Source organism: Lissotriton vulgaris, chromosome 8 (genome assembly GCF_964263255.1).
Source record: "Lissotriton vulgaris chromosome 8, aLisVul1.2, whole genome shotgun sequence".
Lineage (NCBI taxonomy): Eukaryota > Metazoa > Chordata > Amphibia > Caudata > Salamandridae > Lissotriton > Lissotriton vulgaris.
The window spans coordinates 17,832,462-17,852,238 of NC_141696.1; the positions used below are offsets into that span (position 1 = coordinate 17,832,462).

A 19,777-nucleotide genomic window follows, 5' to 3' on the forward strand; every position below is an offset into this window, starting at 1 on the left:
GGGCTGGACTTTTCCCATTGGGCACAGGGTCAAGAATGATTTGCATATGTCTGGGTGCAAACTGGAAAGGCATGATGAGCAAACAAATGATGGATTTAGGCCCAGATCTCTGTACAGGGGTGAATGCATGACATTGCTCTGCATTCTGTCCATCAATTGTTCTTTTTGCTTCTGTTGTTTGGAATTTAGCAGTTGTTTTTAGGAATTCTCACCTGCTGCCACACTCCGACCACGAGCCAGGCCTCGAAAGGTCTGTTTGTTGTGGAATGCCCGATTGTAACATTTCTGCACAAAGAATTTCTTTGTATTCAGTGATGTGAAAGGTTGTTAAATGAAAACAGTTGATCACCACTAATCGGCAAACGCAGAATCAGTGCTTTCTGAGCCTGTTCCACCCTTCATCATTTTCACCAGAGGTGTCTTCAAGCTGCAATTGAAACTCCTGCCGAGCACCAGAGGGGATCAAACGACGCATCAGATCAAAACTTCACTCCAATCTCCATATTCACCAATATTTCCATTGGATCCCTCTGCTCCTGAAGGCACCTGTACAGGAGCTGATAGTTCCTCAGCAGTGTTCATGTGGAGTCTGCTGCATTCGTTGCCTACACAGGGCAAAATTTGATGCCACATAAGATCTTTTAATTGAAGCGTCCACCTCTTTATCAAGTGCTTCTGACAAAGACACCTCTTCTGATGCAAGGAGGATGGGATGCCATACTAGAAAAAACAATATTAGTTTTAGGTATCTGGAGAAACTTCTCCTCGAATGATTGCAAAGGATACCTCTTTGAAAGAAAATGTGGAAAACTTGTTTTGTCTATTTATTTCCACTCTTTTGAGTGGATGTCTTCAGAAATCTCAAGGATCGGAAGATCACTGGCTGCCGGGCTCTTATATTGTAACAAAAATTCTTAATTTTGACTGTCCAGATATTGAAACCCCAATATATCTCTAACATGCTTGAGCATACCTTGTAATGGTGTCACCTGCGTATGTCTCCTTGAAGTGGTGTTGCCTTCCTCATCATCATCAGACAAAGTTTTCCTCATTTGTGGTAGAGTTGGACTAACAGTATCACCTGTCATGGTGTGAAGGTTGGCTCTGAGAACTCCTCCTCTGCCAACGACGCTGCTGGGGTGTTCGGCCGTTGCTCTATGTTTAAAAACACAATCACACGAGGGCAGCGGCTTCCACCTATAGAGGTTGCTTGGCAACCAGATGGTTCCTTGTGAGAGGACCTCTGTTTCCAAAACAACCTGGTGCACCCTTACCACAAAGCATATTTTGCAAACCAAATTGTAAGATAAATTTCAAAGATTACTCCATTATGTAACCGTGTCATTTTTTGGAGACATTTTAACAAAATGTACTGTTTAGATAATTGTTTTAACACATGCAGCATTTCAGGTAGATTGTCTGCCCTAGCAGACCATTGGGGTAATTTATGAGCACAAAACTATACATCTGAATGCAAACAACAATGTTGAGGTGAGTAGCAGTTCCCTTAATGTGGGCGGTCAACAAACATTTCAGGTAGATTTTTTACTCTGCCGGACAGTTCGGGTAATTTCTGAACAAACAATTATAGCTCCAAATGGTAACAGAGGTGTTTTGAACTTGGGAAACATGAAATCAATTTAAATTACATTTTTGAGTTGCGTTTTTACCTGAATGGACTATTCAGGTAATTTTTTGAGAGTGAGATGCAATTCTCATAATTATGGTTAATTTCGCATAATGTTGCTATAATTTTCAATAATTGCGCTTTCCAAGCACCAACTTCACCAAAGCCTTCAAGGTGGGTTTTAAACTCTGGACAATTGTGCAGTCCATGAAGTCCAGGATTCTTGACCTCTTCCGTGCTCATGACGAGCTGAGCTCGTCCTGAGTCACGGTGCCACTATGCTCATGACGAGCTCAGCTCGTCATGGCAGGACGGGGCTCACACGCAGGGATAATTCCCCCAATGTAAACGGTCATTTTCATGACTAGCTCAGCTGGTCATGAGCACAGCGCCACCGTGCTGCATGACAAGCTGAGCTTGTAATGAGCACGGCAGCTCTGTGCGTGCCCCCACCACCCCCCCAGCACCGCGGGGGCATTAGCCCCACTGGGAAGGGGTTAAATGAGGTCAGGAGCCGCGAGACTCCAGGACGTCAGCTGGAGCATCTTGTCCATATTTATGAAGTGAATCATTGTCTAATGATGGAACACACATAGGAATATCTGCGGGCAATTCTAGAAGAAGAGGATACCGTGGCTGAGCGCTCCATAGAGAGGAGATCATGGGTACCTCCTCTCTCTGCTTCCAGTGCGGAGGGAAATAGATCTATGGAGAACAGTCTCCAGAAACCGTTCAATTCTTGGAACAGCCTTTGATTTAGTCTCCAACCGCTATATTTATTCAAGTGGCGTGAAAAAGAATCTGCTGCAGAACTTTGGGAGGTATTCTTCCCCAACTGAAATCCCGCGGCTTATTTACAAGCACCTTACTATACTTTTGCGACGCCGTTGCATCACTTTTTAGCCTCATCAGCGGCGTAAACAATGTGCCAGGTTGCGACCTATTTACAATGTGATGCATCGAGCCAGATGTGTCACCTTGTAAACCCCTGCACAACGTTATACCTGTCTCAGGTATAATGTATGCAGGGTGGGTGTTCGCACGTGAGAAAACCTTGTAGAAGTGACCCAGAGAAATCTACAAGGTTTCACTGCGCCACTGCGTCAAAACCTTATGCCTGCTTGGAGCAACGCTGTGTATTACGTATAGGTCTCCCTCAAGCATTGCTGGAGTTGCGTCAGGCTTACAACACAACTCCAACAATATGTGACTTTTGCGCCAACAGATGCGCCAGGATACCCGACGCATCTGTCAATCCTTGCAACATGGTGCGCGGTATTGTAAATACCACACATCCATGGTGGTGCAAGGGTTTCTTTCCCCGCTGCTCAGAAACTGACGCATCACTGCTTTAATGCAGAGATGCATCAGTTTCTTGTAAATAAGCCCCACTGTTTTCTAGACAGAAATCCCAAAATGCTTTTGCTATTTCTGTCCCTGACTGGTGTACATACCTGACTCCTGTGGGATTGTCCATGCATAGCAGGACAGCACAGTTTGTATTTTGCAACATAAAGCTGTGGATTGCAAAGAAGCCTATATTAGCTGCTCCTTCTTGGACTAGCTTCCACCAGTTGAGAACTGGCCACACTGAGCCATAATCATCTACATTGGTTGGTACCTGATTCTACGGCTCCATCTGGGTTGTAGCGAAAACTGTGTGCCTGTTCCGGGCACCTATGTGATGTAGCCACCAAGAACTCTCTTCTTTTGTTTCCACTCCTAAAGGCACCAGTTAAATCATCAAATGCTTTTCAGATAATTCAAAGGCCAAATTAAAGGTATAGAACTCAAACCATGATACTTCCTCCTTCGATAATCAATATTTTAATAAGCAATATCATGTACAGAAACCAAGAAAATGCATACAAAAATAAAGTGAACTACAAAAATCACCACCAATAAAATCAAAACAAGAAAAGGGAAATTTCTTCAAGATGTAAAACAGAAAATCAATAGCAAAGAATTTCACTTTTAGGATAGAAGATGGTCATGAATAAGCCGGTCTTGAGGAATCACAAAATCCCAAAAGTATTAGAGTTACTTGACAACTCTTCCGCTACTCCTGCCTCCACTACAAATCACCTCATGACTACTCTCATGAACACTCACCATTCTCTCATGAGATCCACCAACCTCACTAGATACATTTCCATCAATTCTTCCCTGTAAAGTTTAAGGTGAAACTGATCTAATTACCACTGCTATACATCTGTTCGAAATTTGTCCATCTTCTGTCTTAATAGCATTTTGAAACAGTTGATCAACATCATAACTCTAGTGTATTTAAACCAACCAGGCTTACTTTTTAAACAATCTCCAACAACAGAAAACTTTAGACAACTTACATTTTTTCTTCTGATCAAAATATTTGTACTTCTGTGTGTTGGAAGTCTTCCTTTACATGCCACTCCACAAACCAGTCCCATGATTAAGAACCTTTTTATTCCGCACCACCCAACCTGGACTCTTACCAATACTATGTCTCTTAATTATATATATATTTATTCGTTTAAAGGGCTTTATAAACCGCAAACATGACAAAGAGCATCAGCGTGCTGTGCAAATGATTGGACAAGTAGACAAGATGCCCAAACAGGAGAACACTGGTGTTGAGGAGAGGTTTCATAGAAGCTGTCAGGATTCCTTATTTGTGACTGAAAAGGCAAGGCGGAGGTAGTAGATGACAACGTGATGCAGAAAATGAAGTGAGGACGTGTGGCATGACCCCTTGCCACCCATCTTCCTCCCCATGGATGATTGGATCATTTCAGGTCTGGGCATGGTTGTGGAGGTGGGGCTCTGTTTCAAATTACAATATAAACATATAAGTACTTTGGCTAATGAAGATTTGTGAGGGTAGAGAGGAAATGGGAAAGGGTGATAATAAATTAGAGTTCTGGCTGTTACTTGTGCACCATTAGGATCTTCAATTGCTGGACATTCAGTTTCAGGTACATTTATTTGTGCACAGATTAATGCCAGGGGTTTGTTGTGTGACTTATTCAATCTTTATGAAAATATGAAGATAAAATTCATGTCTAAGAAGGTGCTGCACTCCAAGCCAATTTGATAGTGGTAAGTAAGACAACTGTGAAGGGAAGTGCAAATGACAGATGGTGCTGTTTGACAAAGAGGCCTGGGTCGTAGCTCTGCCACTGGTGCCCAAAAAGATGAAGGGCCTCTATAGATGCCTACCTTTACTAGACTTCCATATAGATTTGATGGAAATGGTTTCACTTTCTGATGCTTTACTACTTGAGGTGGTGAGTGAGGAAAAGGGTGAATTAAAGTTTTTGCAGCCGGTATTGGGCTGCCTGAATTTTGCATGCAAGCTGATGATGCCAGAAATTGTACTTTTATTGTCAGATCCCATTTATAAAGAAGGGGATTGAAAGTCCTACCACAGGATCAGGATTACAAATAAAGCATGGAAGAATATGCAGGTCCGGCTATGATTTTTAGGCCATTACAAGAGAGTGACTTTATGGCTAACAGGCCAACATTGTCATATGGATAGAGGGGATTTTTGTCTGATAAGTCAAGTGCTAGGGCCCTGAGACTGTGCACCATGTAGCATCCTTCCCAGCCTGGGTACTCGCCAATTACTATGCTCTACATGGAGTTTATTTAGCAAGTATTTATTCGTCTGCGTGTAACCGTGAGCTCAACATTCCAAACCTCCATTCACATCACTACGCTCTAACACGTCACAGTTCTACGGTGTCCATCAGGAGGGATGTACGTTGGTACAACGCATGTTGTAACAACGCATGCCTTCACCACGCAAGTCTTACAACGCAAGTCGTTACAATGACTTGCATTGGAGGGCGTGGATTTAGGAATCTTATAATTTTATATTCCAACACCAGTCCCCGTAACAGTAGGGAAGGTGTTGGAATATAAAATTGCAAGATTCCTTATCCAACAGCGCAATCCAGCAAACTCGTAGTAACGACTTGCGTTGTAATAGCTGCGGGGTAAAGGCACTGCGGTGTAAAAACAGCTTTGTAAACGATGTTCCCCATCAGGAGCCACAAGGGTTCCATCATTACTAACTCACAAGACACTACACACCGGAAAGGTCATTGATAGGGGCGAGTGATAAGGAAGAGAAGTGACACATTAGGCCCGATTCACAAAGGTGCAGACAATAAGATAGTACTCGTAAATGCCCTTTGTGAATTCCCAAGGTCGTAAACTTGGACATTTGTTTTAAGTTTAGACCAAATGTCTAAGCTCACCTTTGTGAATAGGGCCCAGTATCTCTATGATGGAATTCTTTCCAGCTGTGTTGGCCCTGAGGCTGTAGGTAAGGAACTGCAGGACTAGTTGGTGACACTAGCGAGGCTATGGGGCACCCAGTGAAGAATCTGTTGAGCTGAGAAGCTGGAAGCTATTAGCAGGGCAAGGAAGGAAGTGTAGAGAGACCTCTGGGGCTATTCCAAGCTAAATGGAACTGAGGATATTAGACCCAATGACCATTGAGTCTGAATGTCGGGTGCTCTTTCAAAACCATGACATTCTTCTTTCCTTACCAGGTAACAGGTTGTGCTTGGAGACCTTGAATGAAGGCATGGAAGTCAGGGCAGGCTTTAGGTGGGAGAACAGGAAGATCACCTCGTGGGAATTGTTTCTGGTAGTGGCATAATGACTAGAAGAGATGTGGTTAACAAGTGAATGGAAGAAAGGCAGTGGTGGGGGGAGAGAAGGAAAGGTGCAGCTAGAGTAATCCTAGTGTAGTTTGACTCCTAGGCAAGCGTTTGGAAGCATTAAGAGCATATATGAGCTGTATGCCAAGACTTTAACTGAAGTTTAAAGATTGGTAAAGAGAAGAGTTGACTACTTTAGTGATAGGGTTTGCTTAGAGAGTGGAGAGAAGGGTTAGTCACTCCTTGTTAGAATGTTGTTTATGGCATAATAGACTGCGTGGACGAAGGCTGTAAGTGCGCCTATGGCATTTTCTATCCTAAGGATGAACAAAGACTCTAGAAAGAATTCTGAATATGAAACCATACAAAGAATGACCTAAATAGCACTTCATATTCCGTGTGGTGATCAGAATATTGCTGGTCTCGACAGTCCTAGTTGTCAGGTACTCTTTAATTATATTAATTATGTGCTTATATAGCGCTGGAATCACTCCCGAAGGGGTACCTCCGCGCTTCGACCGCTGAGAAACCCTTCCTGGCTTCCCTGAGAGATGGTCCCTTAATGGGTATCTCCAGGGTGAAACCAGGCATCCCCGGCGGTCTGGTGGGGCCGTTAGTGAAGATGAGGCAAGCTAGTGCCCAGAGTTGCCGAGTGTGATCGCTGATCAGAGTGGGCACCGAGGCGAGAGAATTATCGAGTCCGCTGACCCAGGTCCAGGGCTTCTGTTGGCTGCCCCAGGTATAATCAAATTGTAGTCATATTTCAAGTCCCAGTTTGTGTTGAATTTGAATAGCTGATGACCTCTGGTTGAGCACGCCTATGAGTATAATGAAAGAATGTTTCAAGCCAGCCCCCCGGCGGGGTTGGGAACCACCCTTGAGGCCGGGAGAGATGAGGCGCGAATAGAGCGCGATTGCAGTGACGCGGCAGGTGTGCAGAGGAGTAGCTTGATCAGTAAGACTGGGGGGAATACGCCTCAGATTTTCCAACAATCACGCCGGTACATAATATTAAAATGCATTATATGACAAGCAGGCGCACTGCTTAAGGGCCAGCGGAAAGGGAGAGGAATGTGAATTGGTGGGGTACTATGTAAGTGAAAACACAATATTCTGTGAAATAACCAACATTTTGAAGCCTTTCCAAACAGAGAGGGGGGAAGAGTGTGTGTGCCTTTTTGTCTGTAAAAACTCTTGGTGAAATCTGACAGACACCTCACCATACCCGACTAAAACCAACTGTACAAAATTATTTATCACAAAATACCATGACTAACAGGGTGCAACACCCAAAACACCCCGCCTGAAGCAACGCCCCTGCCTCTTCGGCGCCATCTTGCAATCTCACAATAAACCCTTTCTAGACTCTCCCCTCCTCCCGCCCTCCTTGGATCACACCAAACCTCATCTTCTTACTATGATCTCCCAAACAGCCCTTTGCAAAGTCTTCCCTCATGAATCCATCTCCTTTGAGTCATCCCCAAACTCATTTTACTACTGATCTCCGTAATCCATTTCTAGAGACTCTTTCTCCCTCCATCTCCCCACACCTCTTCTTACCTCTATGATCTCCCAATAAACACTTTCTAGCCCCTTCCCTCTATCACCCATTATCCTCTTCAATCCAACTAACAGACTCACATGTTTATCATTCAATGAACTCATATTGCCCTGTAATAATTCACCATTGATCGTTTTGGGTTCCAGAGTTGTCTGCCACTGCCGAAAAAGCACTTCAATGATTCGTCAGAGGTAGTAAGTGCTAAATAAATATAATTACAATAACAATTACAATGTTACCTGTGGCACGCGTCGGCTGGCACATGCTTCCTCCGCAGTCCATCTTCACACACTCATGTGTCCCCAGGCAAACCTTCTCAGCATCACACTCTGTGGGGCAAGGGTCTAGAACAGAAATATAGCAACAATATGAGGAAATAAAGTACAACATGGGAGGTAATCTGTGCTGACATGGTTTTTGGCTCTATTTTTGAGTGATGGTGACTTTAAGCTTGCTACCATCTTGAATCTCTATTCTTGCCTTGTGTTGGTCCTTTTAAGGCCTTTTTCCAGACCTAGAAGCATAAACTAGAGGATAGCTGCTTAATATGATGATAGATCCCTTATTCTTGACTCTAATCCATCTATTGCCTATTGGCTTTGACATAATTATATGTCCTTTCATCATCCTACCTATAGTAGAGGGTAGATCCTGTAGTCCTGACTTTATATTACATATTAGTATGGTTTGTGTAGGTACTCTGACAGAGCTAAGTGTTATTTCATCCTTCTCAGGCCTTCAAGGCCCAGAACTAGAGAGACTCCATTTTGCTTTCTGTCCCTGCAGAACTGAGATGATTGCAGGGTAAAGGTAATGTTTTAGTTATAAGGTGTTGTTCGCCCTAAGCGAACTGGAGAGAACCGGCCAGAGCTGAATCTAATCAGGAAGTGTCTCTGGGCTCAGGTCTCTAAACGAAACAAGCAGCTGGTCACTATAGGAGCGTCTAGCGCAAGGAGCCTGGTACATGGAATCGGTGGGAGGAGGCTGCTGGCTGGAACTTTCCATGAGGAGACAGCATTCCATATTAGTGAAGTGCAGAGGCGGAGTCAGTCAGAAAGAGTTTGAGTTGGAAGGAGTTCAGTCGATGATTGGAGCAGAAAGAGTTGAGTTGGAGCAGAGGAGAGGAGAAGAGACAGTGGATGCTTGGAACAGAGAGAAGTCAGTTTGTCAGTGAGACAGTTGGAACCAGAGAAAGAAGAAGATGCTTGGAACAGAGAGAAGACAGACAGACAGTCAGTGAGGTGGAACCAGAGAGAGAAACCAGAAGCAGTTGTGAGCAGATGGTGTTTTGAACAGAGAGAAGTGAGATAATGTTTGGAACTGAAGGAAGCAGTCAGAAGCAGTTACTTATCAGAAGGAGTTGTGATCAGCTGGAGTCTGAAGTGATGCCTTTTGGAAGAGACTGAAGTTATATCGTGGATTAATCTGTGGGAGCAGCTGGAGTGAATTAGACATTGGAACAGAGATAATCAGACAGAGTGAAGAAGCTAGTGGAGCGAACGGTTATCAGAGTGGCAGAAACAATTAGGCTGAAGCTGGAAGGTGGAGAGAGAATCCAGTGCCGAGTGATCAGCGCAGATGTGTGTCCAAGAGTGCAGGAGAGGATCTAAGACGAGCTAAAGCACAGACGAGAGAGGAGCCCAGATGACAGCTAGAGCAAGACCGCATACTCCTTAGGTGATATCCTTCTTTATCTTAAACATTAACCTTGTCCCTACTGTATTGCTAATCCTTTTTCTTTCAGCGGTGTGCAGTCTATTTACAGTCCCTGTTAATTACATGTGGATGTGGTATAGTAATAGAGCTTTACAGAGACCCCGCAGATCTGTGTATGTGTCTATTCCCATTTTACTTTTCAGGCTATGTGTTATAGTATGGTGTTATTGTTATTGTAATAAAGATACCCCAGTTCTTAGTGAACCAGTGTATGCCTTATTCTTATACAGTGCAGGTAACCTTTTCTTCTAGTCAGGTGTTACAGCTGGAACAGATGCTACCCCTGATCAGGTAAGTAATAACTGAATAATTAGGGAGAGAGGAGCCCTTGAGCTAAGAGAATAAGTTATACACTAAGTAATTCGGCCTTTATTCATAATATTGTAGTAGTGATCCCCTAGTGAATCGTGAAAGAAACTTCCCAACATAAAGAGAGAGAGCTGAAGGTATTCATAGGAAAGTGATCGTCGTTGTAAGGCGGCGTTAATGAGAGCACGAGGGTGGATACTGGTGTGTAGTGAGATCGCCTCTAGGGAAAGTGGCGTTAATGAGAGCACCAGGGAGGACACTGGTGTGTAATGAGATCGCCTCTAGGGAAAGTGGCGATAATGAGAGCACCAGGGAGGACACTGGTGTGTAATGAGATCGTCTCTAGAGAAAGAGGCGTTAATGGGAGCACTGACTGATGTTAGTGAGTATACCCACAGGATTGTGGCTTGTGTCTTGAGCGAGCACTGGTTGTGGCCAGTGTGTAATGGTATATAATTAGGACTGCCCCAGGGTATAATGGTCTGGGCCCATGTGGTCGCGAGACTATATTGTGTGAGTGTGGTGTAGGGCATGGACTTCCTTAGTAATCAGTGAGTATTCCTAGTAATCCCTAAAGATTTAGTGGTGTTTCTGATGATATGAGCTTGTATATTGCGAGTTCCCCATCCTCAGGTAGGTACCCAGGTGCCTGGATAGATGGGTCCTGAGGAGGGAGGTGGTTGCGTTTCGGCTGGGTTGGTGGTGCTCTGGTGAGCTGATTCTATCTGGTCTGAAAATCCGGTCGTCACATAATCTCAAAAGCAAACTTTGTTATTCAGTAAGCATTGATGCATTGTGTGTTCACAGTGCCTCCCTCTCTGAGAAGGTTTCATCTGGGCTGTAAACGTGTCCTGTCTCCACTGCTCTTAGCAGTTGCACCTATTGCCCAGGTGAGCAGCTAAACATCTGCTATGAGGTTAAGGCAGTGTGGAGTGCTCCTATTGTCTGCCTTTTGCTAGTCTCCCCCCACTCCCAGCCAAGCCTTTCATCAAACAATAGTCCAGCAAATGTGTAATTGTTGAAGGCTGAAAGCGATGAAGTTCATTTTTTTTAAGTATTACAGATTTGGAAACACTGCTCTAATAGCTCCTTGTGGCAAACCGGAAACTGCAGAAAGCCAATTTGAGAAAAAATGTAATCTTAAAACATATAATATATTTCATTTTAGAATTGACTCATATTTCCTGCTTTCAAAAATGATCACCAATGAAGAAGAACCCAGTAATCTGATTGGACATGGGAAGAGAGTTCAGCGACAGCTCACGCCCTTCTGTTTGGCTATATTAGTGAGCCTCAGAGCTGTACCCTAAAATGTCATGCCATTACCCTTGTACAGCTTGCAGGGCAGCCTTGAGCTCTAGGAACACAACTTGACATGCTGACACCTTGACACCTCCTCAACTTTAGAAACTCAGCCTGGACGCATGGTCAGAGCAGCTTTTGAATGGTATGCAACATTTACCACACACCCCTAACCACAAAGCACCTTCACCAATCAGGCCCTTTTTAGTAACCTTACGTTGCAAGGTTTACCACCCAGGTTAGCTGGTATATTTTCTTATAATTACATTATATTTATACTCCGGTGGGGCCCTGGGCAGCCAACCATAAGGTGCCATGGTACTCCTGTGGGACAATGTAAAGTTCACTGTGTGAAGCTTGCATGGTCCCATGGTGCCATGAAGTTGGTGCTTGGTGGCCAGGCACAATGCAGTCCCCCATAGCACAAGGCCGCAGCACTTGTGGTGAGTTGGGAGTAGGGCCTGTGGCCAGCAGGGGGTTGTAAGGTGCAGGTCCTCAACTAATCTTTGCGCGGAACACAGCCAAAGAGGGTAGGCAACCAGTGGGGGTTGCCCACCTGTGGCAGGTTGGACTTCCAAAGAAGCTGTGCACCTTGGCCTGTATACAGACTAGACTTTATGCCCAATTCCATGATGTGCATGGTCTTCAGCCCAAGCACCAGAGGGTTGGCTGCACACAGGACTGGGGATGGTCAGATGCAGGACCTGGCCTCAGGCCAAGGGCAAATTGCAGTGGACAGTTGAGAGCAGGGCCAGCTGCAGGCCAAGTCATGCACCCAGCTCCTGCCATGCAAGGCTTTGGGCTGTGTGCAGCAGGTGGTTGGCAATCCTAGGGGGGTAGAGCCCGGGTCTTGACAACAGGGTAACACTATTCTGTCACTGCTGTTTGTTGCTGCCCCTGCGCCCTCCTTCCTCCACTCTCATTTTTAGGTAGAGCCTAGGCAGCGCGCATGCGTTGCCTGCAAGACCTGCTGTAATCACTATAGGGAGTGTAATCCTGCCTTCTGCTTACTATTGGTTTACTCCTGCATTGCTCTTCTTTGCTGGCTTCTCATTGGTTTTTGCTCCCGATACATCACTTCCTTTTTTTCCGCTCAGGAGCACCTGCCAACTATAATTTCTTACACTGTAGGTGTGAATATGTTCCTATTGGGACTACTTCTTTTATTTCCTGCTCATTATTAATTGTGAACATATTTTAACTATCAGCACTGCGCCCGAAACACGTGCACCACGCTTCAGGTTTTACTTTCATTGTCATGTTACATTGCCCTCCCTGGTGCAGAGGGAGTTGTGTTGAGTTCACTCCACCGTGAGCACAACTTTCTGTTTCGGTGCCTTCTCCCGGCACACCTATCCCTCACATTGCTTCACGCACTCTCACACGGAGGACCTTTCTCGATAAACAGTCTTTTAAAATGATTCTTTTCTCCTCATATTTGCCCAAGGGCGCCCAGCGCATGCACTTAAACTAGACTTGTTCCAGGTAGCATCTGTGACCTCACCCTGTAGCAGGTGAGGGCGAAAAAGAATCTTGAATGCTGGGAGAGACAGAGCCTACATTAACATTATCCCTCCGTCTTTGGAAATCTGCTTTCGTGTTGCCTCCCCCATGGGTCTCTCTGTAGGGATGGTCTTCTATTGGTGGTAACAGTATCCAGGATTCAAAACTCAACAATATAAACATGTGACAGTGGCTGGTGCATGCTTCCTGGTCGTACTCATTGGGTAGGTCAATTTGGAATTTCTCTTCAGGGTTCCAAAATGCATAATTAATATTAGTATATAAGCTTTTTCTGACAGTCGTTTTTTTCTGTCAAATAACAGGGAAAAGAGTTACATTAATCATTGTTGTAGATAGAGTCCATGTTTCACTTTCTGCTTTGCATCTGCATTGCCACAATTACAGGCTCTATGTGTACCATATGTGGTAAAAAGTGGAGTGTTTACCAGTCATGCTGACAATGGATTGTGAAGCCTGGGGACTGCATGCTGTCTCCACATGCTGACCGTGGGTTGTGAAGCCTGGAGGACTGCATGCTGTCTCCACATGCTGACCGTGGGTTGTGAAGCCTGGAGGACTGCATGCTGTCTCCACATGCTGACAGTGGATTGTGAAGCCCAGGGGACTGCATGCTGTCTCCACATGCTGACCGTGGGTTGTGAAGCCTGGGGGACTGCATGCTGTCTCCACATGCTGACAGTGGGTTGTGAAGCCTGGGGGACTGCATGCTGTCTCCAATAGCTGACAGTGGATTGTGAAGCCTGGGGGACTGCATGCTGTCTCCACATGCTGAGAGTGGGTCATGAAGCCTGGGGGACAGCATGCTGTCTCCAAATGCTGACAGTGGGTTGTGAAGCCGGGGGACTGCATGCTGTCTCCAAATGCTGACAGTGGATTGTGAAGTCTGGGGGACTGCATGCTGTCTCCACATGCTGACAGTGGGTTGTGAAGCCTGGGGGACTGCATGTTGTCTCCACATGCTGACAGTGGGTTGTGAAGCCTGGGGGACTGCATGCTGTGTCCATATGCTGACAGTGGGTTGTGAAGCCCGGGGGACTGCATGCTGTCCCCACATGCTGACAGTGGATTGTGAAGCCTGGGGGACTGCATGCTGTCTCCACATGCTGACAGTGGATCGTGAAGCCCGGGGGACTGCATGCTGTCTCCACATGCTGACAGTGGGTCGTGAAGCCTGGGGGACTGACAGTGGGTTGTGAAGCCTGGGGGACTGCATGCTGTCTCCACATGCTGACAGTGGATCGTGAAGCCTGGGGGACTGCATGCTGTCTCCACATGCTGCCAGTGGATCGTGAAGCCTGGGGGACTGCATGCTGTCTCCACATGCTGACAGTGGATTGTGAAGCCTGGGAGACTGGCAGTGGGTTGTGAAGCCAGGGGGACTGCCTGTTGTCTCCAGATGCTGACAGTGGGTGGTGAAGCTGGGGGACTGCATGCTGTCTCCACATGCTGACAGTGGATTGTGAAGCCCGGGGGACTGCATGCTGTCTCCACATGCTGACAGTGGGTGGTGAAGCTGGGGGACTGCATGCTGTCTCCACATGCTGACAGTGGGTGGTGAAGCTGGGGGACTGCATGCTGTCTCCACATGCTGAGAGTGGGTCATGAAGCCTGGGGGACTGCATGCTGTCTCCACATGCTGACAGTGGGTGGTGAAGCTGGGGGACTGCATGCTGTCTCCACATGCTGAGAGTGGGTCGTGAAGCCAGGGGGACTGCATGCTGTCTCCACATGCTGACAGTGGGTTGTGAAGCCTGGGGACTGCATGCTGTCTCCACATGCTGAGAGTGGGTCATGAAGCCTGGGGGACTGCATGCTGTCTCCACATGCTGACAGTGGGTGGTGAAGCTGGGGGACTGCATGCTGTCTCCACATGCTGACAGTGGGTTGTGAAGCCCGGGGGACTGCATGCTGTCTCCACATGCTGACAGTGGGTGGTGAAGCTGGGGGACTGCATGCTGTCTCCACATGCTGACAGTGGGTTGTGAAGCCCGGGGGACTGCATGCTGTCTCCACATGCTGACAGTGGGTCGTGAAGCCTGGGGGCCTGCATGCTGTCTCCACATGCTGACAGTGGGTCATGAAGCCTGGGGGACTGCAGCTGTCTCCACATGCTGACAGTGGGTTGTGAAGCCTGGGGGACTGCATGCTGTCTCCACATGCTGACAGTGGATCGTGAAGCCTGGGGGACTGCATGCTGTCTCCACATGCTGACAGTGGGTTGTGAAGCCCGGGGGACTGCAGCTGTCTCCACATGCTGACAGTGGGTTGTGAAGCCTGGGGGACTGCATGCTGTCTCCACATGCTGACAGTGGGTGGTGAAGCCCGGGGGACTGCAGCTGTCTCCACATGCTGACAGTGGGTTGTGAAGCCTGGGGGTCTGCATGGTATCCCCACATGCTGACAGTGGGTTGTGAAGCCTGGAGGACTGCATGCTGTCCCCACATGCTGACAATGGATTGTGAAGCCTGGGGACTGCATGCTGTCTCCACATGCTGAGTGTGGGTCGTGAAGCCTGGGGACTGGATGCTGTCTCCACATGCTGACAGTGGGTGGTGAAGCTGGGGGACTGCATGCTGTCTCCACATGCTGACAGTGGGTCGTGAAGCCTGGGGGACTGAACGTGGGTTGTGAAGCCCGGGGGACTGCATGCTGTCTCCACATGCTGACAGTGGGTCGTGAAGCCTGGGGGACTGAAAGTGGGTTGTGAAGCCCAGGGGACTGCATGCTGTCTCCACATGCTGACAGTGGGTCGTGAAGCCTGGGGGACTGCATGCTGTCTCCACATGCTGACAGTGGGTCGTGAAGCCTGGGGGACTGAACGTGGGTTGTGAAGCCTGGGGGACTGCATGCTGTCTCCACATGCTGACAGTGGGTCGTGAAGCCTGGGGGACTGAAAGTGGGTTGTGAAGCCCAGGGGACTGCATGCTGTCTCCACATGCTGACAGTGGGTCGTGAAGCCTGGGGGACTGAAAGTGGGTTGTGAAGCCCAGGGGACTGCATGCTGTCTCCACATGCTGACAGTGGGTCATGAAGCCTGGGGGACTGCATGCTGTCTCCACATGCTGAGCAAACAGCAGGCGATCTACTCCATGCCAACGGCAGAGCTGGCTCAAACCCTACTGAACATAACAAGCAAAGGGAGACGGACATATGCCCTGTGCTACAAATGTGTGCTTTTGACAGTGCAGGACACATCCGCCACACCCTAATGTTCTCCACAATCAGTACTTAGCTGAGGATGCAATGCAAGGCTTACGTGAATGAGTGAATGAGTGAAGACTGGCACCACACAATGCAGGTCAGGACAGTGGAAACGTAGAGCCTGCCCTCTCTGGGAAACACAAACATTGCGTTTCCCTGTAGGCCTTTAACACCTGTTCAGCCACAAAATATAGTTTGATTACTTTTTCTTACCGGTTTTTCGTGAGAATCATGAGGAATAATTATTTGTACAGACTAACCCAGGATCTTATGGGTGTGTTTTACTAGTTTGGGTCAGATGAAAACAGCCATCTTTTGTTACCCTAGGTAGAGGTCAAAGTACTCCGTTTTCAGAATGCACAAATGTATTTCCCCCTTACTATTTCTACTCAGCTGCCTTGGTGTAAATAATTCAGTCCATTATTTACCACAATACAAATTGAATTAATGAACTCCTCCCGCCCTGCTGACCCCTCTCCATATTTCTGTTTTTTGGTTTTATTTTGATTAAAAAGCGAGTGGCAGGAAGGGAATCGCATTACTCTGCCTTATGTCTCTGCTGTTGACTTTCTCCCAGCATTGCATTGCATCTGCCTGAGAACCCAGCTCATGAAGGTGGAAGGGGCAGGGACGTTGCATCTCCCAGTGCTGTCTACAGACATCAACCATTACTAGACTGCAAGGTAGTTATAGCACGCTCTTCTCTTTGACTTACACCGCGCTGCAGGAAGTGGCACTCGAAAGTGAATTAACCCCTTCCACGCTGACGACGAGCCCAGCTCATCACGTAACATGCGTTTTAAAAAATCTCAGCGCAGGAGCGGAATTCCTCTAGCGCTCATGAGGTTAAATGTTTTTACAAATCCACGTGAGCTACACCTAAGGAACAGTTTAGCTGAGGCTGGGTGGTTGTTGCTTCACCCACTTCCCCTCTCATCTCCCTCTCACGCTCCAATGACCCACTCTTGTCTCGCAAGACCAGGGCCCTCTCTCATCCCTCCCTCACTAGCTGTCTCCTCTCCATACTGCCAGCTCACACACGCTACCTTCCTGTACCTCCACACGCTGTGCACTAGGTCACCTCTCGCCTTGCCCCTCTTGGTGCCCCTTCCACTTGTTCCTCTAGGTCTCTCTCTCATACTGTCTCTGCCTCATCTCTCTCGGTCTCTCATGCACTATTCCCACCTCTCTCATGTGGTTAACTTGAGGTCTTCAGCCACAGTTTCTATCCCGTAACAATTCAAAGTTTCCATTCCTCAAACCCACGCTCTACTCCTCTTATTAGGATGTCTTCTGCTTACACAAAACCTCCCTCTTTATGCGTTTCTGGCACGCTCTCTCATTAAACAAATAGGAAAAAACATGATCATTTACAATGCCAATAGCTCAAACTCTCACTGACGCGAGACCGATTGCTTTGCAAATGCTTGTTGTGCGGGCTGTTGTCTGACCTTCCCTGATACTTTGTGTTGTCATTTCCCCTGGGGCTTCCAATAGACCAGGACAGCAAGGACGAGGAAGGAGAGCAGCCGTGGCGAGGAGGAGGCAGCCACAGCAGGTAAGTGCCTTTTTATTTATAATTAATTAGGGAGGTTGGAGGGGCTGGCTAACACAGCTCCGCCACGGAGTCAGTGTTTTGCCTAAACTCCGAGTTTGCAACAGAGCGTGAAGTAGGCAAAACTCGGTAAACTCTGCTGGCGGAGTGGAGTTACCCACCTGGGAATAATTAGAACTAATAATATGGGTATGTGCCCGGATATCCACTGGTAGTTCATCTATTGTGAATTGTGATGGTTTGAGTTTTCACACAGATGTTTTGGGGTGAGCTTTGGCTCAAAGTCTCAACCTACTTTGAAACATACCTCTGCAATCCACATCAAGTTCGCTCAACCTTTAGCTTGTTTAACACGGTGAGTAATACTTTCACTCCAAACTTTGGTGATTTGTAAATCACATAACTTTCTACAGACACAATCATGCTTGCCTCCAGGGCTCTACAAACCCACATGTGTACAGTAAGTAACTCTGTGAATTATATGACTACAGGGCAGCAGCGGTCCGTGCAGGTAAGAGCGGTGGAGCGGTGTGGCCCGGTGGCGGGGGATTTCAATAGACGATCACAAGGAAAATTAATTATTTATTTAATTTTCCCTCATGGTCGCATGTCGAGATCCCCCCCACACACTTAGCCCCACTGTTTTTACCTGCACGGACCGCGGCTGCTACAGGGTTATCAGTAATTTTATATCCAAGGAGGAGGAGCAGAGGAGTTGAAATAGTTAGTTGAACCATCATAGGGGAAAGATTCATGAAAAGCCTTGATACTTTGCCATGGGTCCTCTAGCTCCGCCCCCTGCCCCCTCAGGTGTCTGTCAAGCTCTGGTGATGCACAGGCCGATCTTCACTTGTTGTGAATGTATCTAGGACCCTAATTAAATATTCCTGATTCATGCCCTTATGCGGTTGTGATAAATCATGTCCTAATGAAGGCATACGAATCATACCCATATTCAGCCGTAGCCCACGCAGCCCAAATGCGGCAAGGCTACTTCCTTAGATTCCTAGAGAGTACAACGAGTTCTTTCGACACACCAAACCTTCAGCAACCTAGGAATTCCCATTGATCTTTGTTTCGATTTGTCATTGAACTCCTGCGAGCACTAAAGGAACAGTCAGTTTTTAGTGACATCTTTTATTGACGTCTTATGTCCAACCTTACGCCAAACACGGCACCTTCCAGGTATAAATATACCAACACTTGCCTTAAGCAAACACACGGTGGTGTGGAGCAGAGCAGCTATCTACTTATCCAAAGCCCAGTTGATGCGAGACCCGAAGGAAGCCGCCCCTCCTCTTTGACACACTGGAGAAGATGCCTTTTCTCACACCGAGAAATCCAGCTCCGGTGTTTCCAGTCACCCTTGCAGGTTACTGGGAGATCACGTCCTGAGAAACGAGATACAATACCTCCTTCATTCTATAACCAAGGTACGGAGCTGATTCAAACCTTAGAGAGAATTCTTGATTCAGATTCTTGGCAAATAAAACCAACTTAACTTAAAACTGCAACTTACTTACTCCTTCCCACATATTAGGCTTAGGTCAGGTACACTGGGGTAGGCGTATCTTAGAAGCACCAGTTGAGTTTGTTAGTCAATGTTTTTATGTATGTAAATATTTTATCCGTTTTAAAGTATCATATGGCTAAGAAACCATATCAATGCTTTTACAGTAATATTTTATAATACTCCTTTTACTGTACGCACTTTACTTCATAATAAGTATTGCAATTGTGGCAATTCATTTCTCTTGCATGAGAAAGAAGACTGCTCAATAAAATAACACCTTTTATTGAAAACTCCTGTCTCTCTATTTGTCTGCACTCTGGTGGAACTAAGCATGCACGATTGACTGAGTGAAATAGCTGTCTATTGTTTTCACACTCCTTATTCTGGGCGAGCAAAGTTGTCATGTTATATGGTTGTCAGAAGCTAATCCCTTCTTGTCTAAATCAGGGAAGTTAACCCCTCCCTATTCATTCGAGAAAGTTTCCAGTGACCTCTGAGCTAGCTGGCAAAACTAATTAAGTCTAACATAGTCATTAGAGACCTAGATGACCTCAGCCCTAAGTCTACACTGCTGTTTATGGTATTCCAATGCGCAGAGCCTATTGGGAATATAGAAACTACACTACACACTAGTGCACCGGTCAATGCGGTAGTACTAGTGTTAGATTGATGCACAACATAGCTTTGAAACCAGTACTCATTTAAAGGATTTGATTTAGAGTTGGACAGTAACTGAACATTCTTGATCGCTGCAGGTAGGTAACGACTGGTGAATTCTTACAGGTGGGAAGTATGATCTTTCAGAAAAGAGTTGTTT

The 19,777-nt window shown here is 46.5% G+C and overlaps 1 protein-coding gene across 1 annotated transcript in view; it reads right to left on the reverse strand.

The window, feature by feature from the left end:
• Positions 1-19,777, reverse strand: part of LOC147693243 (uncharacterized) — a 56,795-nt gene that overhangs the window by 34,269 nt on the left and 2,749 nt on the right. Inside the window, exon 2 of the mRNA XM_086933642.1 lies at positions 8,080-8,184. Within this exon, the coding sequence (XP_086789768.1) occupies positions 8,080-8,184 (105 nt within the window). The remainder of the gene's footprint in view (positions 1-8,079; positions 8,185-19,777) is intronic.